The following is a 24,432-nucleotide window of genomic DNA, read 5'->3' as shown; positions in this document are numbered from 1 at the left end:
CAACAACAAAATCCTCTTAATATGTGCCATGTCACCAAGGGAATTTGAATGCTTTGCATGATGTCATGATACATCACAATTCATTGGTTGAGCAGCTTGAGGCCTTATCATACAACATTGTATATTCAGTGGTTTACAATTTTCATACTTGTATCACTAATCATAATACAATCACATGACTAATGCAGTAATGATCAAAATTGTTATATTGTAAACTGTGATGTCAAATTGGATCAGGCAATATAATTCCAAAATTGAACTTGCTGCAAACGGGACTAGAATGAAATAATGTGTAGAAAAATGTATAGTTGTGTAGACAATTTTTATATACAAATATCGCCTTGTCTAAACTTTTAATAAAACACTTAATCACCCAAAGGTAGAGTTATGCTCCAGTCATTGGTGCCTACTTAGATAACAACTGTTGTATGCCATGGTAATCATGAAATCCCATTTAATCTGTATGATTTTCTTTGGGTTACAATCTATGCATACAGATGAAAACTGAACACCAATTTGACTTGCGTTGAATGCAAACTTGCGTGGTATAGAGGCAAGAGTATGTGGTATGAAGATTTTGTTGTATAGTGCCATAGTTTTCCAAGCTTTCAATTTTGTATAATTATCAGTGGTCAAAAGCACAATATTTAATGTGGAACATCTTTCTCATCTTCTAAGGATTTATATTAAAACCATTATCATCTAATACCTGTAATATGATTTATCCTGAATATTAATGCCATTACACTCTCCAGCAAGATCTTTGTTCTTTTTGTGTGTGTGTGTCTTCTCGGTAAAATTCAGACAGAAATATATCTGCAGCACTTGCAAAGCAAAACAAAATTGGCCTTGTAAACGTATAGCAAACCTTCCTCACAGTATGTAGTGAGTTCACCTGTACTTTGCTGAAAAAAAAAAAATGTATTCAAACATACATCATGATTTCATTCTCTGGGACACTCTATGTAATTTTAATTCTGTGTAGCCTTGTTTGATTAACGAAGCATTTGTGATTCAATCAATAACTTATGTTGGATGACATTACACGTAGTGAGGGTGTGGTGCATGCAGTGTCACATGGGGCACAGTGAGTTTCAACAGACACACACTGATTAACATGTTTGGAGCACAGCAATATCAGATGACCCTGGAAGAGCTAACTTTGTGTACACATATCAAGGATGATTTAAGAATTTTAAATGAACAATTACAGTTCAGCATCACTTAGATTGACTACAAAGTACAGAAAATGCACTAGGACAGATTTAAATTATCAAAAGCATCTTGCTCTGTCTGAGCATGGGGCTAGTAGCTCCATGGTCTGAGGAATAGGCAACACAAAAGTTGTAGTTGATGCAAAGTAGCAGGATCTTTTGTTCATACACCTGATATTGGTTGCCACGAGGTTCAGAGGTTCTGTCAGTTTCATAATACAGACTCTGATGATAAATTTCTAGAGGCTTGGTTCTTTGTATTATCAGTCTTCAATACAACATGCCTAAATATCACTTACAAAATTTCCAGATCATTCAAAATTAAGTTGCAGACTTATTTCTAGAACAAAGAAATATATATTCATTGATAACCCATTCTGCCGCAGTATACTGGTAGTCAGGTTAGTCAATGTGGTTTGGATATAATCATACATTTGTAAAACGCAAAATCAAAAAACAACCACTCATCACTGCCTATACTACATGTAAATGGTGAGTTCTCATCATGTTTGCAGGAATTACTAGTTTAAAGTACACTATTGTTCAAGTGAGAAATGTACAATTGCAATTTAAAGAAATTTACTTTAATGCTCTCTGCTGTATTAAGCCCCCGTTCCACTATCACGATTTGGACCCCGATCTGTCCCGATCTAGCAGATCGGGAGAGAGTGGCAAAAGCGTACGGGGATCGGAAGCATCGTAGCAGCAGCGTGTAGAGGTCGGGGTTGGAGCGGGCAGTTTTTCAGATCGGGAAGAAATTTTGAACCGGTTCAAAATTTCTTCCCGATCTCCCCGATCAAAATTGACATATTTTTAATCGTACGGCAAGTGGGGAGAGCGTAGTGACAGCGTAAACGCAGCGGGGAGGGCGTAATGACGGCGTAAACGCAGCGGGATGAGCGTAACAAGGTCTTTCTGAGTGTAGTAACATCGGCACAAGAACGGGAAGTAATTTTAGCTGTAATTTTCGAAGAAGAAGAAGAGATGAAGAAAAAGAAGAGAAGAAAGCAGAGAAGCAGCTACCCAAAAGGCGAAGAAAGAGAGACTGCACGTGATGCTGAAAGAGGAGGAAGAGGACATAGCAAAATTTTGAAGAATATGAAATCATCTACAACTGGAGGAAGACGGACTATAAAAGCAAGGACATCAAGAAAAATCCTTTGAAAAATCAGCACGTCTTTGTTTATACAATGCATTGCTGCAAAAGAACTGTGAGTTGAGGAGGCTCTTCAAGTTCAAGTTCAAGTTGATTTATTTCACTTCCAACAAACAAATAATAAAAAATACAAAGAAACGCTCATATACACAGACGTCATGAAATCAGTACCACAATGCGATGAACAGAATAACATTGTAAAAGAGATACAGGCAAATTATTAACAGAGATACAAATAACAGTTACGTCACTGTGGTAAATGCATACAAAATATTGCCGGAAATGGAGGGGACTGCTACAAAGCAGAGCTTGTAGTATTAGAATGCAGTCCCCTCATAGAGAAAATATATAATTGCAAAAAACAACAACAACAAACTTCCCTAAGAGCTCTAAGCGGTAGCAAAACAAAAAAAAGACAGACAGAGTAATACACACATACATGCACACATACGGACGCACATTAACAAACACATGGCGGCTCTCTTGTAAGGAAAAAAAATGATGAGAGGATAGAAAGATATAGTAGTGAAGAAGGTAGTAAGTCCGAGGTGGACAAGGGGGGGGGGGGGGGGGGGGGGGAGGAGGGGAGAGGAGAGGGGAATGGTGGGTCATAACCAGGGCACTGGAGGCACTGGAGGCACAGAAGCACGTGCTCACTGATGAAGAAAGAGTAGTGAGAATAACGAAGCAACAACAACTTTGAAAATCAAAAGTAAAAAAAGAAGAATGAATCTTCGAGGTCCACAGTATATTTCTTCGGTTCGGCATGCTAATAAGTTGACTGACTGCTGACCCACAGTCGAATCGGGGTACATCGGGGCACATCGGGCACTTTTCAGCTCTCTGAACGGGGGGGTAACAGCGTGATAAGATCGTATAGATCGTTCAGAGCGTAGATACAGCGTGCATTGATCGGATAACATCGGCAACATCGCACTAACAGCGTAGCTACATCGTTCTAAAGCGTACCGGCAGCGGCAGAGATCGCAATGTCTAATTCCCGATCATCGTAGAAAGAGCGTAGCAAGCACTTGGTAGTCGTAACTGCGTACTTAGAGCGTTCTAACATCGTACTGTGTCCAGATCGGCTCAGGTTTTACCCGATCCTTCCCGACCTGAGAAAATTGTCAAATCGTAGCGAGAACGGCATAGTGGAACGGGGGCTTTAGATCTATACGCCGTTTTACAGTGAGCTTTCTCTGTTGTCGGAACTCCATTCCACCTTATTTGAATGGCAAATTCCACTAAGCATTTCAAATCACTTTTAAAAACCACTCTTTTTGAAGGCTACTTTAATTCATATCTAAACTATTCATGCTGTGACATCTACAAATTTATGTATTACTTGTTAGTCTTTTCATGTTCCTAGAGCATATTACACTGTACATATATGGATTGTGGTACAATTTTTGTAATTCTACTGATGACACATCACTTGCTCACTGCAACAATCGCTCCAGTCCTATTTTCTTGGGGTTAGAGTTTCAGTTTCAGTTTAGTTTATTTTGCACCAAGCATTAAAAATATACAGAGCAAACAATAAAAACATGAATGTACAAAATGAGATACAAAAGAGAAAAATTCATTAGACATAAGACATACAATTAGAAATAATGTGGCGGTATGACTACATACAAAGACAATGCCATTGGTGGGGGAAGCAGCAAGAAAGGAAAAGCCCTTGTGAGTAGCTGACCCATTGTACTGTAACATACATATACCTTAGACAGATTTAAGGAAAAGAAATGACAGTTAAGTTGACAAAACGGAACAAGTCAAACCAATGCAATCATTACAAAAGAAAACTACGGAGATATGGACGATACAACACAGAAAAACAGCAACAACAAGAGTTAAGGTTGTGATAGGGTTTTAGATTTATTTTGATGTGAGGATTAGGATTAGGGTTAGGGTTATGTTTGTGGGCAAGCTTTATGGTGGCTTAGCATGCAGATATTTCATGGGAGCAATTGTTGCAGTCCCCTGAGCAAATGTCATGGAACCAATTCTACTCCAGTCAGTACTGTGCTGTGCAAGAACTGTCATTATTATCCTTACATCAAATAAACAAAAGATATCAATACAAGATTTTGTACAAGTCTACATATTCTATGCAAGGTTCTTTGACATGAATTCAAACTCTTAAGGACTTTCTTTGCTTACTGAACATTCAATACAAGCTTAATCCCAATAATCAGCAATGTTTTGGTTGCTTGGAAAAGTAAGGGTTGCCATGGAAATTTAATGAATTTTGAATCGGGAATTCAAATCTCTTTTAAAAAGTCAATCTACTCTGCAGGGCTTGACGTAGGCTGTGGCCTGGTTGCCCGGTTGCTTCGGGGCACACCAGAAATACATGTCAGGCCACCACTTTTTGAGAAAAGATGTATTTCGGTGGCCCAATTGGGCCACCAAATTTCCATGTCAGGCCATCACAAGAAAAAGTTAGTGTTGAGCCTTGCTCCGTCTCTTTTTTGACAGTCATCATAATTACTTTTTTCTCTCTCTCTCTCTCTCTCTCTCTCATGGCCGGCGGAAGTGGAGGGGGGCCAGGGGGGCTCGGGCCCCCCACCTTTTATGCACCATACAGAGGAATACGTGTAAGGTGTAATCACTTTGGGCCCCCCACACTTTTTTAAACCCGGAAGTACATGTACAAAAGTGGCACTAAAAAGAAATAGATAGAGATCTTGAAGTGTGAATGTGGTAAGGTTATGTTTTTCCGCTGAAGACCTTTTGTGTTATCTTTTTTTTTTTGCTTGTCAGGTGAAGAAACCTGGAAGTGGAAGGAGAAAGATGAGCTGAAGATCTCTTTTTTTTTTTTTGTCTTTTTTTTGCTTGTTAGCTCATGAAACCCGGAAGTGGCCGCCCCCCCCCCCCCACACTTTTGAAAACGCTCCATCGGCCCTGTCTCTAAGGTGAAAAGTGACAATGTAGGTATCTTACATCAACAAATTAATTGCACACATTTTTAAAGAAAAGAATAGAACCTATGACAACTAACACAGAGAATGACGATAACACGAGAGCCCCAAACCAGATGGAACGTATACTTACTATGTGGCTCTCTACATTCTGAGCTGCTTCAATGGTACATGTGAGGGGTATCGTATCATCCAGAGTTAGCTTGGATGTCTTCTTGTTTTCAAACACAGCCATGATGACGGCAGTTCACTGGCAACCATCTACACCAAGGACAAATGAGTGTTCATCGATCATCTGTCGCACAGAGTGGCTCTAACGTGGGGTGGTTCACAAAGGTTCATTCACACACAACACCTGGCAAAGAATCGGCCTATTTCCCAGTCTTGTTTGTGTCATCAGACGAGCAGTGTAGGACATGAAGGTGAAACGCACGGACGGTGTAGTTCTAAATATCAACTGTACAACTTGCTTCTTTTCAGTCAGTTGTACATTCGTATGATGCTCTTGAATCGGAGTGCTGTGATTGCTCTGTATATAAAGAGATACAAGTAGCTTATTGAATTTTAATAAATAGAAATATAAAATAAAAATCTGAAAAATAGAACAATCCTCATGAATGATATTACTTCCCTGGGTGATTCTTTCTAATCATCGTATCAGTCATAATTGCCAAGTTGTTTACACATTGCTTGACCTAACTTTGCTTGAAGCTAGACAGCTGACAAGTCAATCCACATTTTAGATAAATGGATACAAAGTAGTTTCCATATATCTTATTAATCTAGTGATTTAGCTTTGATCAACACTGAATTTTGTTAATCTTGTTTCCCAATGATATTATCTTCAACATTTTCACTTTTTTATTCACCTTCAAAACATGAGTTCTTTACCTCTATCACGGTTGATCGCTATAGTGCCCTAGTGATACATGTACAAGTACATCTAGTATGCCTCTTGTATAAAAAGAAAAAATGTACATGCCTCGCCATTCAAGAATTTCCAGTAATCTACACTCATATACAGTCATGAAAATTACATATTGGAATCTTGCTGTTTGTCATGTTGACAGCAATCACAGCAAAACAGGAAAAACCCTGATTCACTTCGTTCAGTCAACAGTAATACAAGTAGATCTGATATGTCTTGAAATATGAAATCATGATTCACTTGCATACTGAGTTAATTGTGACTTGCTACAGTAATTAAATCGGCAAAGTCTCATTATTGTATTTGTAAAAATCTGAACAGTGGCCACTGATCAAATTCTTCTTCACGTGATTTCCACCATCTTTCAATTTTGAAATTACGATAGTAAAGACAAGCGTTGGTTAATTTGAATTTGCCTCTCCCCTAGCCCGACCAGATGCCGTGCCAAGCAACTTGTGTACAGTGACAGGGCTGTGTATCACGTATAATTTAGTTACCTACCTCTCCCCAGACAGAAAAATCTGTCTGTCCGCAGGAGTCTTTTAATTATTTTTTTCCCCCTTTATCAGCTCTCCTATACTATAGTCAGGGAGGGGAATCCATGAAGCCAGACGCAGTCTCCATGGAACATATCTCCGTCGACAAGATAGCCCACAGACCGATCTTTCGGTCAACCTCTCCCCAAGATCCTCTAGAACATTATTGAAACGAGGCAACAGTGGGTAGGATGTACCATGTCATGGTCATGGAAATGCATCTATTCCTAATCAGTAACCCGTCAAGGATGAGCTGATTTTGCTATAAAACAGTAACACATTTCCCACAGACACCTGCCCGAGTATACTCGGGACTAGTCTTCAATGGGTTAATAAGCAAATAATCAACGTTGGTGAAGGTGATGGGACAAACTATCACTTCCGAGGCGATCTGGATGTAGCTATCTTTCTGAAGCGCAGCTGAGCTGAGGAAAGATAGCGTACACATTCAGATCGCCGAGGAAGTGATAGTTTGTCTCATTGCTTGAAACTAAAAGTTGATTATTTGCTTTATATTCCACATCTAGGGTCCTAGAAATTCCCATTTTATTCCACATCTGAAACCGTTTTAGCTGTCTTTAATTTAGGTATCCTTAGGGCTTAGGCTACGTGTGCGCGTAGATGACAAAACAATGAATTTGCTGCGCGCACCGCGCGGCACCGAAATGAAAGTGCACTGCACTGTGTACTATCAAGTGACCTAGGTCACATGATAGTCCACTGTGCAACGCACTTTTATTTCGTGCGTACTCATCTTGTGTTAGGACTGTGTGGACTGTGTGGAGATCAGCGAAACAAAAGGGACTATCAACATAGAGTGTAACGAACTTTTCTTCTCAGGTGATGTGATGGGCAAAACTACGCTTCATCACGTGATAAGCTCTGGACCAATCCTATTGCAACATTCTTAGTATGTGGAATATAATTAGACTAATAATAATATGCTACTAAAGGGTCTCCAGATAGATCTAACGTTAGATCTAACGTGTCAGACCTTTGTAAGTTTGTGCAATTGTGGCGACAGTCTTTTCCGGGATCGAGTCAATTTTAATAAATTTATGGTTGCTTGTCATCAATAAATATCAGATTTAAAAAAAGCTAAAAAACTAAATTTATGTCAAAACAAGTGTAGGGCCTAGGTACATGTATCTAATGTGAAAATGATATGGTAACAGTCGTGAAGGAAATTGAGTGGAATCATCAGATCATGCGCAACAAAAATCGACTGAGCTCGACGTAGCCAGGTCTAGTTACCAGATAAATCATAGATCAAGATGCAGCGGAGTCTCGCAACGGGCTGGGAGTGCGAGTGTGAGGTCTGTCGGCTCGTGGTGGGAGGATCCCCGAAAGAGCTGCCACCCGATTCGTAGGTTAGGGAGGCACCACCGAGCGAATCTTCTTCAATTACTGCCGCGGACACTCGACGCTGCAGGAACACAAATCCAGTGGAGTAATCATGCGAATCCTCATACGATACGCAGTAAGTCAAATGATTACAGATACTCTTGTAATTTGTGGATGAAAAACTTGCAGAAGATGCCAGTCCTTTTTCAAGATACGTGCTGCGCGACGTACATCTACATGCAACGCAAGTTGTTTACCATCGCCACTGTACTCAGGTACAATGTTAGTATACGGCAGCAGCGGCGCGGCGTCGTGTGCTATACTCTACCTGCCTGCATGATATGCATGCCGTTCACGTTACCGGCGGCGGGTACTAGTAGACGGTCACGCGCGCTGCGCTGGCGATGGCAGGTGCTATGTTCATTCAGAGGAAAATGTAGCAACCCCAGAGGTGCTGAACTTTCCATAGAGCCAAAACACCCAACGGGCTGCTACGGTAGCCGTAAAGTGCCGACAGGAAAGCGCATACAGCTCAGATATTTTTGCTTGCTTGTCAGCTGAAGAAACCCGTAAGTGGAATCAGAAAGTTGCGCTGAAGGCCTTTTCTTTTAATTGCTTGTTAGCTGATGAAACCCGGAAGTGCAACAAGAAATATAAACGCACCCCCTTGAAAAAAGCTGGTGATGCCCCTGCTCACACAATCACTACTGAAGCACAGGTGTGATCTTTTGTTTAAGTTCATTTGACTTGACCATCTATTTTGCGGATATGTGTACATACATGTATTTCTATCCTTCCTATAAAATTACTACATGTAACCAACATTCTTACCTGAAGTTATGGCTTGAAATGAAATCAGACCCTGTACTTTCATCACACGATTTTCCTTTCACTTAAATCATTGCTCCAAAAGCATATTGCTGCTACAAATTAGTGAGTAAAATTTGTCAGCTTAGAATGAGAAGGGCATTATGGTGCCTCAAACACTATGTCTGTAGTGGCAACTTAACATCCTTGTCATTCTCAGTCAACAAATTATGGTTTAATATGGGAAGTGACCTTTGACCCACAACTGTCTGGAATTTTGTCCCTGCATATTATAATCGGCACATCTACACACACGTCATACCTGAGCCAGCTACATTGTTTGAGGCAAGTTCACCACTCATTCACTTGTGCATCATGCATATCAAACATAGAATGTCATCAGTGTGAATTAACCAAGTACAGCTTAATATTTGAATATCGTGTGATGGCAAGATCTTTAAAGCACTGTGTACAAAATGGTATGATTGAGAGTACTGGATTTTACCATGTTCATAAAAAAAAGAAGGGGAAAAATGACACAAAAACCCCAAATAAACTTTTATCACTTGCAAAAAGTGAATGACTCAGTTAATAATACAAGGATTTCTTCATTTCAAGCAAATGTTTTTTCTGAAGTGTAAAGATGAAATTTTTCTGTTACCATGTAATCTGTGCTCTGAACTATCTTCATGCAGAGTTGTGCAGAAAAGATGTCACAAAGATCATAAGCATAAGGATCTCTATGACCTGAGTAGCAGATATCATATATCTTAAAAGAAAAATGTATTACCAGATATGTAATGACTCTGTATCAGTATAACAGTGCCAAAATATATGATTGTCACATTGTCACTATCATTACTAATGTCAACAACCTTCAATCACAATCATCGTCATCATCGGTGTCATCAACATCAGCCTCATCAACCACAAAAGATAACATCAGCACTAAAGATATTTTGTAGAAAATATTTAATGGTTATTGATAACGAATGAAACATTTTTCTTCCGCACTGCACTAGAAACAAATTGTGGTCTCTGTGTACACAAGTTCTTCTCCTTTTTATACCGAATCAACATTGGAAGACTAAACGAGTTATGAACTACTGAAAACGGATGAGAGTGAGAGTCGAGTGCTAGTGGGAGCTTGTTGGGATATATACCAACCATATCACGAGATAAATACCTCTGAATACCAATAGATTCCTGCTTAATCTTAGCTTCATAACAAGTTCTGATGGTTACATCTAGTACATTTAAAGAGAAGTATACTTGTCTTTTTCTTCCCAAACAGCTTCGATAAATTCATGACAACTGAAAAAAAAAAGAGCCACTGAAGTTATGATTAGCAAATTAATTTGAAAAAAAAAAATGCCTCTTTTTGATGGTAAATCTATCAAAATAATAAATGAAGATACATGTGCCATTTTTTTAAATCTACATGACTGAGGTACAACTTGTTTTGCATTTTAAGTGATTTTCCACAGTGAGCTTTTACCCTGAAGAAAACCATTTTTCAGGTGAATTTGGCAACAAACCCTGTAATGTCATGAATCACTGTATCTATCATGAGACATGCCCAGTGTATGTCTATGTATATATCCCCCTAGGTCCGTTAGTACTTAAGACTTCTGAATAGTTTTGTCAGCTTTCTAATATATGAAAAACTTAAAAAAAACACAATACAAAATTCTTAATGCATGAGGCTTTCTATTCTTTTGGTAATCATCAGAAGTAAATCTGCATGCTATCGAATTTCAACTGGCCCAAAGAAAACTTAGAGGTAAAGATACTGCAATTTCTTGATACGCATTGCTACAGTAATACTCTTTGTTTCTTTTACATATGCTGCATGTTCAGCAAATTGAAACAAAATATGAAAATTGTTCAATACATACACCTGCTTGTTGATATACCCCAGGGATTTTGGATCTTATATATTCATTCTTAAATTTTCTATGTTATAAACAAACAAAATAAAACTAATCAAAACAAAACCACTAGCCATTTGAAAAATTCTCAAGATGTTGATACCGCAGTATGTGTTTGAAAACTTGGTAAACTTTGATAAGAAACAACTGGTAGAATTCCTGGCATGACATTCTTCTATTAATTTTTGATTGATCAGTCGATGTTTTGCTTGCTTGCTGAGTTTTTTACATATCATAACAAAACACACTTAAACGGCATAAACAATAAATACAAACACAGCTTTCCTATTAAAAACAATAGCTTTTTTGACAAAAAGATCAGCATATGAAACAAAAACAAAAAACAAAGATTCAGTGCAATATGCAGAGATATTTGTACATCATACTGACATGAAAACATGATCCTACGTGGCTATTTGGATGAGCATCAGCCATCTATTGTATGCATTGTGGATGGCACAAACAATATAAAATGATATTCCTACTCATATTACAAGGTGGAATTTCAGTATCTCTACCTAGATTTGTTAGAAATGTACATGAACACCATTTGCATAATGTATTTCCTTGCCTAACTACGAAACACAAAGTTTTCCTTCATCATGAATTAAGCGAGGGTGACGAAAAGAACTGAATTGCATACCAGGTATAGAGGTCCTCATTGATGTTATCATAGATGATTAACAGATGACACAAACATAATCTGTCCATTGTTTTCCTCATGTAGCTCAACCTTAACCTAACTCTACTGACTCCTCCAGCACAATCCAGTTACCATGGAAACATAAAAACAGAATTCACAGTAGTAGTAATTTTTTTTTTTTATGTTACTGGAATCATCTCTCTCTCTCTTTCTCTCACTCTCTTTAATTTGTCATACTGCATACACACGAAGAGAATTTCCAGGTCAAGGATTACAAATGAAATATTTACCTTCATACCTGATCTACAACATCTTGCATACTATCATCCATCGTCTTATTCACCTACCTCATATGTTCAGATCTGCTATTATTTCGCTATATCATATTTAAAATAGTTGAGATGACACAGACATATTCAAAATATATATTAATTTGGATAACATTGCAAATATCAGTACTTTAGGTTTCTTGAAACTCTGAACAAATATACAATTATCTGTAATATCGTGTTGAGATATTACTCAACACCAGATGTTAAAACAAGACTAGAAACCACCTTTGATTCCATGAAAAGTATATTTACCGTCTCGTTATGCACATAGTTTGCACCAAATAAATTTCAAGAACAATATGCTCCAAAACTACACAAAGACCTGGATTATTTACAGACTCGTTAAGAGCGGTCTGATTGGTCAACACCATTGCATCTGCAAGGTGTCAAAATAGTTTTAAATACAGGTAGATCTGACATCTGCAGGCTGCAATAATCTTAGGATGCAAATCACATGGCGGGCGGGATATCTTGAGGTTTAATACATCCTCACCAAGCTGGAAAAGTTAATGTCAGCTCGACAAAAAAAGACGACATGAACTCTCTGAGACACAGTAAGTTGCCTGTTTGTGGGCCACATTATGATATCAGTTTTCACAAAGACTTCATAAAAATAATTTGATCTTGAGTAATGATGGGATCTGAAACGCTTTCCCCTCTCAACAGTTTGTTGGTCCTATCCTTCAGTCGGCAATTCTTAAATGGCATTCTTATGTTTATCCAAACTGCAAACCTCACTCTCAATCATCACAGATATGACATTGTCATCTCTGAATGATTTCATAAAGCAAGCGGTAAACTCCACTTGCCAAACAACTTATTTCTAAACACTGCTAAGAAATCTCCTTGCAGCTCAAGAATCTCCCTGACACTTGTTTCATTCATTCTTCAGTTTGCTTTACGGGTACAGTAACTGCCTTTATTCTCTTCAAACTAGCATGGCCTTCATCCCAAAAGACTAAAAAGCAGCACGTTTTGATGCTGACATATGGCTCCTATACTGTATGGTCTGATCTGGCCCCTTTCGCTGGGAAACCGCATAATTGATAGGTGTAGTATATGACTTGAGAAGTATATAAAATATATGTTGTATTGCTACAGTCAAACCTCACGAGACTTGACACCTGGAACACGAGCATTTCATGTACATGTCTTCTATTCAGTGCAAGGTGTCGGACACACACAACAATCATATGAGTTTGAGATAGTGAGAACATCTGCTCTGGAATGGATTGAAGATTCTTGACTTATCAACATAAATGAAGATCACAAGATATACAATCCCATTTTCTTTCTTCACTCTTTCTTAACTTTTTGAGGGAGTTATTGGTGACATACTGACACTTCTGCAATCCTATGAAGAAAAAAAAATGAAAAACTGAAAATCATATCATATCACTCTGTATCATGAGTGATAATGCCAAGTAATTATAGTACAGCTAGCAATAAAAATCAAATACTTCTGAATCCATTTTACGGTCGAATTCTTGTTGTAATGGTAACCCTATATCTAAGCTGTGGTTTCAGCCATTGGACATGGGAGCATGCCACCTGTGTGTGTCCTATATCATTATATATATATATATATATATAGACACGAGGCCCATCAGAGCAGGAAGCAAATATTCTCGAGGGTTGGTGGGGGGGGGGGGGGGTGACAATGCAAGCCTGTGAAGGAGTTAAAGTGTAAACTGCATTGATACATATTGTTGACTGTCTGACTGGGTTCAACTTTGAGAAACACATTTGAACAATTATTATGCATACAAAGTCCTGGATGCATGCAGATATGCAAGTACCAGGGTAGCTGGAATCGGGAGAAGGGGGTGGGGGAGGAGAGGGAGAGAATGACGGAAGGGGAATCCCAAATCAGATCACAATTCAAGACAATCCTTTTTCATTTCACGTAAAAACTCAGGGAGACTAAATTACATTTTGATTCAATAAATGTTGATCATCAGCTGCACTTTATAAGATTCCTATTAGAAATCACTAAAGAGCTAAAGCATCGAATACAGGTGATACCAGTATACAATTGTTGTATTGAAATGTTTAATTTTCAGTTTCCTTACATCCTGCCTTAGGCCTTTTTTTTTTCATGAAACAAAAATAATCACACACACACAACTGCACCATGCAAACTTATATTTAACATACATTCATCAGTCCATACTGGATGAGTTTTACCTGATTTGTAGCTTGTTGGCCAACATGGTAGATGCAGCAAATCAAAACACACAAATACAACGGCACAAGAAGCATTGACCTAATTCAAAATATCTAAGGATGATAACAAGCATCAAAAGACAAAAGAAAACACGGCTCTGACTTTCACAACAAGGAAGTAAAGCTTACCATACATCACAGTAAACTGAGTGGGTACACCTAACAGTGCTCATCATCCAAAACATGGTTTCTACTTTTTTCGAAGTTTGGAGATGCAACAAACAATAGCTGTCTGCTACAGTTCTCTACACAGCCAGATTCACAACAAATATATCTCTCCACTGTCACATTGACTGAAGCACATGTCTCTCAAATTGTTCACACGCTTCTAACCACAGCCTTGACATAGAATCCACCCTTCCAGTTGGGGGGTTAAATGTGACAGAGGAGTCGCGTGGGGGAGGGGAGGGGGGAAGGATACCACTGCCAAAGCCCCCTACGGGAATGACACGGTTTTATGGACTGAACACTTAAAGTACGGCTACAAAGGATGCCATGGACGAACTGGTAATGGTAAAAAAAGTCAAAGTTTGATGTAGTACTGAACACACAGCAAGAAGAAAGCGAAGAGGATATCACTTTCTATCCAGCTGGATAAAGTTTTGCCACCTATGACTTCCACCTGTATTAATCACAGTACACGGGGGCTGAGGCCGCGGGGTAGGGGGTGGGAGGGTTGTTGGAAGGGGTTAACTGCCACTCTTCCACTAACAACCAAAGGGGATTGAATTTCCCAGATGCAATGGTCAAATGCTTCCATTCTGTCTGTTCCAAGATAAGTGACATTAACAAAAAAACTTGAAATGTCATACATATGCTCACACATTAGGGCCAACACTTCAACATATTGGAGAACACACACAAAACCACGATCAAGTATTTGCAGAATTTGCACATTGTGTAATCTCATGGGACAAAGAAGGGTGAAGGTGACTCAAGATAACGTATGAATGCATTGCCACATAACAATGCGATATAGTATTTTACCCATTACAGCGTACAGTAATACCTGCCCTATATACCACCTGTATAAAAACATATCTGATTTCTCAAGTGGCCACTATTAAATAGACCAATCTTGCCACCCTCTGGTGATGCATGAATCTACACAAAGAGACGTCACGACCAAAAGGGTCTGCATTCACATTCAATCATAAAAGATTTCTGTACATCGTATTTACTATTTCATCTGACACGCATGGATATTCACAAGTGACCATTTCACACAGCATCAGGCACCCCTCTTCACACTGAGAATAAAATTCTCATCCTTGTCCTCGGTCAATCGAGGAGGATAGACGATAAGGGGATGATGGCGATGTGTGATAACGTGTCTCTGTCGCACTTTCTCGCCTCACTGCTGATGTTTCAGACGAGGTCATACTTCCATCCACATGGCGAGGATACTCTGGGAGACAGCTGCTATGATGGCTATGATGATGACTGAGACAGGCAACCACCTCATCTGAGCCATCTGGTGGGGAGTACGGAGACAGAATCAAGGATGTTAATACATTGCAATGATGACCATTCACCATCCAAACAGCATAGCTCCAGATTAACTGGATCCAGGAGATCACATACTGTATACGCTATATATTTCGCGGGGGTTTTATTTTCGCGAATTTTGCGAGTCGGGAGCTATTCGCGAAATTAACAACACGCGAAAATTTTACCTTCCAAAATGAATCCCTTGCCTTGATGATACGAACATTTCAGTACTAGTATACCGTGTCACGGCTTACCGAACAGACTGGCTAAGCTTGTTTACGCACGTCCACGTCTACTTACGAATACTGTAGAGAGCCAATCCATTATCGCAAGGGGACCACTCGTCAGAAATCTAGCGCGATGGACTTAACCACTTCAAAAATGTTGAATTCTAACTTACTAGTTTGCAGAGTTTGGTAAGTCTTTTTCATGCAGTGTATAACTAGTATCATTCTTATTTGCTAGTAAGTTGAAAATTCACACTTTCTTTGCCACTTCATATTTTCTCTGGTCCCCCAATCGCAAATTTAACCACTCGCGAAAATTTGTGACAGCGGCAATTCGCGAAAATTTGTGTACGCGAAAATTATAGCGTACACAGTACACAGATAACTCATCAAGACAAGATTCAGTGACCTTGCACCTGACGGTTTTCATTGAAAGTCACTTCCATGTACCTTTGTGGGTAGAGTACTACTATTGGAAAATGAGGAATGTTCACGTGCATTTTAATTTTGCGAATGTCGCGAGAGCCAAGATTCGCGAAATTAAAATGCACATGAAAGTTCTTGTCAATACTATACGCATTGAATGTTAGAGGAAACTTACGAAACTTTCATGCCGCGAAAAAGGCCGTTGGCTCCAATTCGCAAAAATTTCATGCCGTGAAAATACTGTTTTACAGTATGTGTCAGACGAAAAAGATTTGGAGAACAGATCATCAAATTTTAGCCTAAAACATAACTATCTTGCTGCTGCCATAGTATGTAGCACTGCTTTCTGCAACAAGTGAATTTGTAAGAACCAAACCACTACCATTGTGTTGTCACGACAGTCTTGTAAATATTTTCTGACATGGTATCCCATACTCCCCACACTAACATTAATTCAAACCAGTTTTTACATAGAACATGACTTGTATACCACCATGCCTTGTAATTTAGCTAACCATCAACCAGGCTTGATAGCAGAGGTTTAAATCTAGAGGAAAATCTACACAACAGGTTAAGACCATAGTTCAAATCTAGACAAACTCTACAACAATCAAAACTAGAACAATTACCAGCTGGGTAGGTTTAATTTACAACCAAAAAGGCTAAATTTGCAACATGGAAATTTACTTGGTGAGAGTTCTGAGATTCTAATGATTTCCTGCTCCGATTCTTCTCCAATCTTGATCGGAGTAAGCCGTAGTACCGGCGGATACTGGTACAAAACAGGGCAACTTACTGCATTATTTGCCTTCGCCTTGGTCAGTTCCATGGTAACATTTTCCAGACGTTGCCTCAGGCCGTCCACTTCCGAGCGGTCATCCTGTGGTCCGGCTCGTAACCTCTCTAATGCTTCCTCTGCTTTGGTCAGCTGTGGTCAGTAAATAGACATCAAACTAAATCAGTCACACCAATGCATATGAAAATAGCCATCCAAAAAAAATCTAAGGGTATGTTATGATTCTTCCAGCTGATGGTTGGACACTTATTCATACCCAGTCCCTGCTTGTGACTGGCCACAATGTTGGTGGCCATGAGGTCAACACTATGATTAGAAAGAGACATTGGAATGCACTTTTCCCATGAATGAGCATAACTTGTATGTTTCCATGCAATGTCTTTTGTTAATCATATAAGTATTTAAGCAGCTATTGGTAGATAATAACAGAATCTTGGTTTGGAAGTTGTTGTGTTTTTGAAAGATGTATGCAAGTAATCTATTCTAAAAAAAGAAAAAAATTATCATAAAATAAATGGCACATATTTAGATATTCTCTTAGCTCCATAATTGATGATCAAGATATTATAAATCAACACGAATCAACTTGTATTTGCATAGCATAGGTCCTTGAATGTCCGAGACCAGAGAGGGGCAGTGAAGGTCAGTCACATACCCGTCTCTGGAGGTCATCTCTCTCCGTCCTTAGGTCATCCACCTGTCTGTCCGTCCCTCTCCTGGAGTCTGCCAACCTCCCTCTCTCAAACTCTGCCTCTTTGAGGAGGAGCTCCAGTCTCTCCACCTCCCGGCTTATCTGACTCCTCTCCTGCTGGGAGCTGACAGGGGAGACGTGGAGAATGGTGCGCAATCAAAACATCAAATTCAAATTGAATCTTCATTAAGCACAAGCAGTAAAAGGTTCAATGGGAGGACACTGACCGGTGCTAACAACCAAAGTAATTTGCAGGTTTGAGAAACACACAAACATGCAAACAAACGTTTAAATGTCTTGAGCAGAAAAATTCAAGACAGTGATAGTGGAGACCATCTTTTCACAATGATTTCACACTTACTTTGAATATAGAGAAGTAAGGGCAAGAAACAAGGTATCTCATCAAAATATTTCAACTACATGCTGGCTTTTCTCTCACACCCACTCCATTTGGTAACTGTACCCTGAGGAAAGATATAAACTTGCGAGGTGCTTAAACTGTATTTTTTCATTACTTGTGGCAGGCTTTTTCCACAGGACATTACCTTTCAAGGGACTGTGCATACAACAATAGGGACACAGGGCCATGACAAAGACTACTACACTGAAATGATGTCTTTCTCTTTACAAGTCTGACAAAGGAAGAGGTACAACGTGAGACAGACTTGTCTCTTTCTCACCTTTTGAGATCTGTCTCCAAGGCTGCCATCTTGGTTTTCAGATCCTCACCTTCGGACGTCTTCTTCTCATCTACACAGAGAAATGCAGGTATGTACGAAAGATGTCACACACTGGTCAATTGTCTGATCAGGATGTAATCTCCATTAGATGAAGGCCAGAGCAAAACCTTGTTTGACATGTTCATGTCAGTGTGAAAACTTTCTTAAGACTTGCAAATGAGTCCTTCAGTGATAGTTTATTACAGAGATACCACAAGTCTACCAACATCAGAATCTAGCCACTGCTTAATCCTATTTGTGCTCAAGCTCATAATCATGACTTGCCAAGGTCCTTTGGTGGCGCTTAAAATTTTCCCTCACCTTGGATGCAATGAGTTTAACAAACCCACTCTGGTCTTGTGACACGACGGTCCTACTAAAACAATCAAACATCTTTAATGATATTATACAAATAATGAATGTTTATGAGTGCGATGGACAGAATATTTCATCTTTCACCAAATGAAATATTCTGTCCATTGCACGAATGAAAAACATTTATCATTTGTTTTATATAACACCTAAAATAGATTCTTGTCATTTGATGTTTTATGAATTTAGAAACAAGAGAGAATGTGTGGGATCTGAGATCGAGGAGCCGCTCACTGAGCGCTTTACGCTAGCACACTGTCGCCTACACACACTGCAAATGCAAGCGTTTTACATGGGTAGTGTGCTGGGTTCTTGGCGTGTGTGCAATGGAGCAAATCATATGGATCCAAGACTGCACAGCAAATGGAGCCTCAATTGCACGAATGATGACGTAAAAGTAAAATGGGATGAATGATCAATAGCAAACAACCAATCAAATGACTAGGATCTATCTCGGTGTTATATAAAATCAAATATCTAATACATTTTTTTAGTGTACAAATATTTGGGTTAACAGATAAACAAAGCACACCAAAGGAAATGCAGACTGGCCCCCTCCCCCCCCCCCTAAAAAAAAAAGAGAAAAAAAAAGAGCACAACAAGATTCGTAGAGAAAAATAATTTACCTAGTACATTCCTGCTTTCCTGCTGTTTCTCTAGCTGGGTCACCTTCAGCTGCAGCTGCCTGGTCTCTGCCTCTAGTCTCTCCTTCTCCCTCTTCTCCACAGCCAGCTCCTGCTGTAAGGAGCTCACCAGGGCCACCTCTTTCTCCAGCTTCTGCCGAGACTGCCTTTCTCTCTCCAGATCATCAGAAAGGGCTCGGATGCGGACTGAAGCAGGGGGAAATGACAGTGAGTTAAAGGGATGGTACAGTATTGGTGGAGATGAGAATTGGGCTTTTAACTTTTTGCGAGATACCAAGAAAATACTTATGAAATAGTACAGAGCATACCATTTTAAGAGGAATTCAAAGTTTATTTGACGAAAATCGGGTTTGGAATGACTGAAACATCCAAAAATAAAGTGAAACAAAGCGATCGTAATAAAATGTGGGTCCACACTTTATTAAAATCGCTCTGTACTAGATATCTCGGCCATTTCAAAACCAATTTTCATCAAATACATGTTTGATTCCTCATGGAATTACATGCTCTTTCATATTCCACAAGAGATTTCTCATTATCTCATCAAAAAATGTTAGAAACCTGAAATTAGGTCTCAACCAAAACTATACGATCCCTTTAAAGGTTTCTCGCAAACAGTTCTCAGGGGCCAAGCTGCTGTCTAGTATGTATATAAAGCATATCTACCACACAACTATCTAATTTTATTACATGGCATCTCTTCACATCATGACAGAACACACAAGTCGCTACACAACTATCAGCATTTATAAAACATGTCTCCTCTAATCTTCAATTACATAGTACATTTTACCTAGGTATTTTTTTCCCCCTTGCATTACACTGAAAATTTTTCAGTCATTCGCTAGTTCTCTCAAACATGCTATTCATCTGCTTATCACAGATTTATCTTCCCTGAAATAATGTCTACGCATCTACAAATTGCACTGGTGTTGAATAATTATTGGGGACTGTGGTACTTTGATTACACCTTCATTTCATCAGTGGTGTTATGGCCTTAACTTAATTTTAAATGAAAGATATGAAATTGGGCCTTAAAGAATCTTCAGCACTGTTTCTACAGTCTACAACAATGCATTGGCACGCCAATGGGACTGCTGAAAGGAGACTACGATGAGCCCCAAGCAATACCCACTCTCACTTTAACACATTGGTCTCCCCTTTGAGGCACAACCATAGAAAGTTACAAATTGGCAACTCAAGCATTTTCTGAAAGATAATTGTTCAGCCTGGACAATGTGTGATCTTTGTTTCTGATAAAACAAGGCAAAGGTTCACAAAACCTCATACCATCATATTACACGATATTGACTGGCTTAATAATAAATTACTTGAAGTATCTGTAGTATTTACCTTTACATGTTTCTAGTTCATTTTGTGTGTTGCTTGCTGTTCCACTTGTTTCTACTAGTTTTCCTGGTATTGAGAAGAGACATAAAGACATAGGTTTAGGAGCATTCAATCTAAACAAATCACAATAATAAATCATGATTAGCTCAAATGAATAATAATTCAATAATTAATCACATATATGAATCAAATGAACAGGGGAGACAAAAAGTATAATGTACAGCATGAATGCCATATAAATACAATACATCTTCTATGAGTATTTCGTCAACAAAATATCTGATTATTGTTGTAAGTCTACTAATGATTGACATCAACAAGTCGAGCCTGTTCCTCATTCAGGGAAAATTGGAACTTTAATAATAATAATAATGATAATAATAATGATAATAATAATAATGATGATGATGATAATAATAATAATAATAATAATAATAATAATAATAATAATAATAATAATAATAATAATGATAATAATGATAATAATAATAATAATAATAATAATAATGATAATGATAATGATAACAATAATAATGATAATAATAATGATGATAATTATTATAATAATAATAATAACAACAATAATAATGATGATAATAATAATAATAATAATAACAACAACAATAATAATAATAATAATAATAATAATAAATAATAATACAGGGTACTTATAATGTGCCTATTCCACATGACTAATGTGCTTAAGGCGCAAAACTTTGAAATAAAAAATTTGGCTTTTCTAAACCTGCTATTGAATAAATCCTCATAATGAGACAAGACATTAAAGAAATCACGTAGCCATTTGTAGAAGAGTGACTTACTTTGCAAGTTTTCTATGTCGTGACTTTGCTTTTTGACAAGCTCAGATTCCTGTTTTAGTTGCTCTGTGCGTCAGTTCAAAGTGAAATGCAGACATGGATTAGAAGAAGTTAGATCATCGTGTTGCATTAAAATCATAATGGTGCACGAAACCAGAGTAAAACGTGGTTAGATATACAGTGTTATATATACAGCAATGAAATTAAACTCAGTTATGGCTTTCTCAAAGAAAGAAACAATTTAGTGTTATAAATGTGAGATGCAGCGCGTATTTCTTATAACAAAGTCAAAATATGTTTAGAGACTCCTGAGCCCAAATTTGCCAAGGTAGTTTGATTCTAGTCCATGGAGAATGCAAATTTTGATTGCATAAATGTGCATGGCACATTGTGTACAGAAACAGACATCCAATGAATGCATGCTAACACATACATGAGCAAGGTACACCCATTTCACACTTGTTTTTGTCCACAGACTTGATTTAAACTACCTCTGTGAATTGGGCCATACAATCTGGTGGTGAGACTAGTGATAGTCAAAACCATACGTCACACACTGATTAAGAACTGCAAACACAACATATAATTCTATGTGATGCCTATGTGGCCTTTTGATGAGCACTTGGTATAAAAAATAAGTGGAGTATATTACTACACATGCAAAGTGCAACCAAAAGATCTTGTCTATAGCATGCACCTCTGTGCTGAGTATTTTGATATACGTACTGTAATACCATATTAAAGATAATAAAAAGTTTTGGTACCTCAAAAGTTTCCTTGAATTTCCTTGTCTTAGTTTGTGTTTCAGGTTAAAGTACCTTTCATATAACTAACACTGTGAGACTTACTCGCCCCAAAGTGCTCTCATGTCTTAGTAATCATGCAATTAACTGCGACCAGCAGCCCCATACGCATAGCGACCAGCAGTCCCATACGCATAGCGTAATCGGGCTTCGCATTGTAGCATTCAGGATCATGACAGATTTAGTATCGCAGGATAAATGTCAACTTAAAATCCCAAAAATTCTTCAATTTGAAGACTTACCAATTAAGGTGAAGTATTGAAAACGGGCTTCGGGCAACGTTTGGTTCTGCCTATAGTCCCTTTCTGTTCGAATTGATGACTGAATGTGACTCGGTCGAGAGGACCTTGGGAGAGCTACCATACACTGAATACTACAGCCAGTGCATGCGAACACATCACATGCGCACAAATTTCAAATCCATCAACGGATAAGATGTTTGTGTGCGCATGCGCTGGCCGTAGTAGTCAGTGTAGTAGCTCTCCCAAGGTCCTCTCGACCGAGTCACATTCAGTCATCAATTCGAAAAGAAAGGGACTATTGGCAGAACCAAACGTTGTTCGAAGCCTGTTTTCAATACTTCAACTTAATTGGTAAGTCTTCAAATCGAAGAAATTTTTGGATTTTAAGTTGCCATTTACCCGCGATACTAATTCTGTCATGATCCTGAATGCTACAATGCGAAGCCCCATTACGCTATGCGTATGGGGCTGCTGGTCGCAGTTAGCTATGCGTACAATGGGCTGCACGCTGCTGGTCGCAGTCAGTGGTTTCGTACAATATTTATCGACACCGTACGGCGACGGCTCTGGTACGAAACCATTATTGCATGATTGCTAAGACATGAGAGCACTTTGGGGCGAGTAATTCTCACAGACAACGTACTTTAACGTGAAACACAAACCAAGACAAGGAAATTCAGGGAAACTTTTGAGGTACCAAAACTTTTTATTATCTTTAAATTTCTGCATGTTTGAAACTTTGCAAGGAGCCAAGATTTGCGAAAGTAAAATTCTCATGAAAGTTTTTGTCTACTCAATGCATTGAATGCCAGTATAACGACATACACTGTTCAAGTATTTGTACCAGCCATACAGTGCTGTACAATGTACAAGTACTTGTACTAATATGTGTACTGGTAGTGCACATTGTTTCGTTTTGTTTTTTGTTTTTTGTTTTTGTTTTTGCTTGTTTTCAAGTATGCGTGTTCAGTAGTATGCATTCATTTGTGTTGTGTGTTTTATATCTACCAACAGTGTGTGTTCAACAAATCTCTGTATTATTAAACCAGTACAAGTAGTACACTTGTAATTGTTTTGTGGTCGGCAATTACTGAAAGTTCATGCTGCAAAAAAGACTGCTGGCTCCAGTTCGCAAATGTTTCATGCTGCGAAAGTTTCTGAATTTTCAGCATATTTTTCTGATAAGTCTGTTGTCATTTGTACAAATCACTTTCCAATACTGAGCCAGAGCAGTATCTTATCATTTCTGGCCATACCAAACGTGCAGTGTTTGCTTATACTTCGGTTTCATTCACGACAAACACTGAACCCAGTCTTGAAATTAGGAATGACTGTAGTCGTTTTGGCAGTATACAAATAATGCACAGGACAGAGTGGATCGGTGAAAACTGGATGCGCGAGTTTAACTTTGGGACTGTTTAAACCCACGAGCGCAGAGGGTGGGTTTTAGACTGTTTCAAAGGTTAAACAAGAGCACCCAACTCTCACCGATCCATGAAATGGGCCTGTGCATAATACATTTTATAAAATGGGCCCGTATATTAATGAAATTCAACTTTTTCCCCATCAGATGTCCAGTACACCTACAACACTAAAAGAGGCTTGAGCCATGTGTTCGGATTTTACCGGACACATAGCTCAGTGTGGATCAGTAAAAATCCATGCATGATAATTGACCAATCAGATTGCAGAGATTCTAAAGCCCATTTTATAAATACAAATAGTGCATGAGAGAGATAATGTTCAAACATGAACAGACCCCTCACTAAATGGAAACTAGCTGTTTTGAAACAAATAAGTGTTAAAATGATA

The 24,432-nt window shown here is 38.5% G+C and overlaps 1 protein-coding gene and 1 long non-coding RNA gene across 2 annotated transcripts in view; both read right to left on the bottom strand.

Annotated features, from left to right (window-relative positions):
* The window catches only part of LOC139719108 (PX domain-containing protein kinase-like protein), a 34,331-nt gene extending 28,513 nt beyond the window's left edge, over window positions 1-5,818 (bottom strand). Inside the window, exon 1 of the mRNA XM_071630542.1 lies at window positions 5,428-5,818. Coding sequence (XP_071486643.1) covers window positions 5,428-5,529 — 102 coding nt within the window. The 5' untranslated portion in view covers window positions 5,530-5,818. The remainder of the gene's footprint in view (window positions 1-5,427) is intronic.
* A 12,534-nt stretch (window positions 5,819-18,352) lies between these two features.
* Window positions 18,353-20,837, bottom strand: LOC139719099 (uncharacterized). Its single transcript, XR_011710063.1, has 3 exons — window positions 20,761-20,837; window positions 19,390-19,593; window positions 18,353-18,422 (listed from the first exon to the last, which is right to left on the bottom strand). It is a non-coding gene; the product is annotated as an uncharacterized lncRNA (long non-coding RNA).
* Window positions 20,838-24,432: the final 3,595 nt, after the last annotated feature.

Source organism: Diadema antillarum, unplaced genomic scaffold (genome assembly GCF_040938485.1).
Source record: "Diadema antillarum isolate AM-2024a unplaced genomic scaffold, OU_Dant_1.0 scf00000104, whole genome shotgun sequence".
NCBI classification, from domain to species: domain Eukaryota; kingdom Metazoa; phylum Echinodermata; class Echinoidea; order Diadematoida; family Diadematidae; genus Diadema; species Diadema antillarum.
This window is presented reverse-complemented; position numbering and strand designations above follow the sequence as displayed.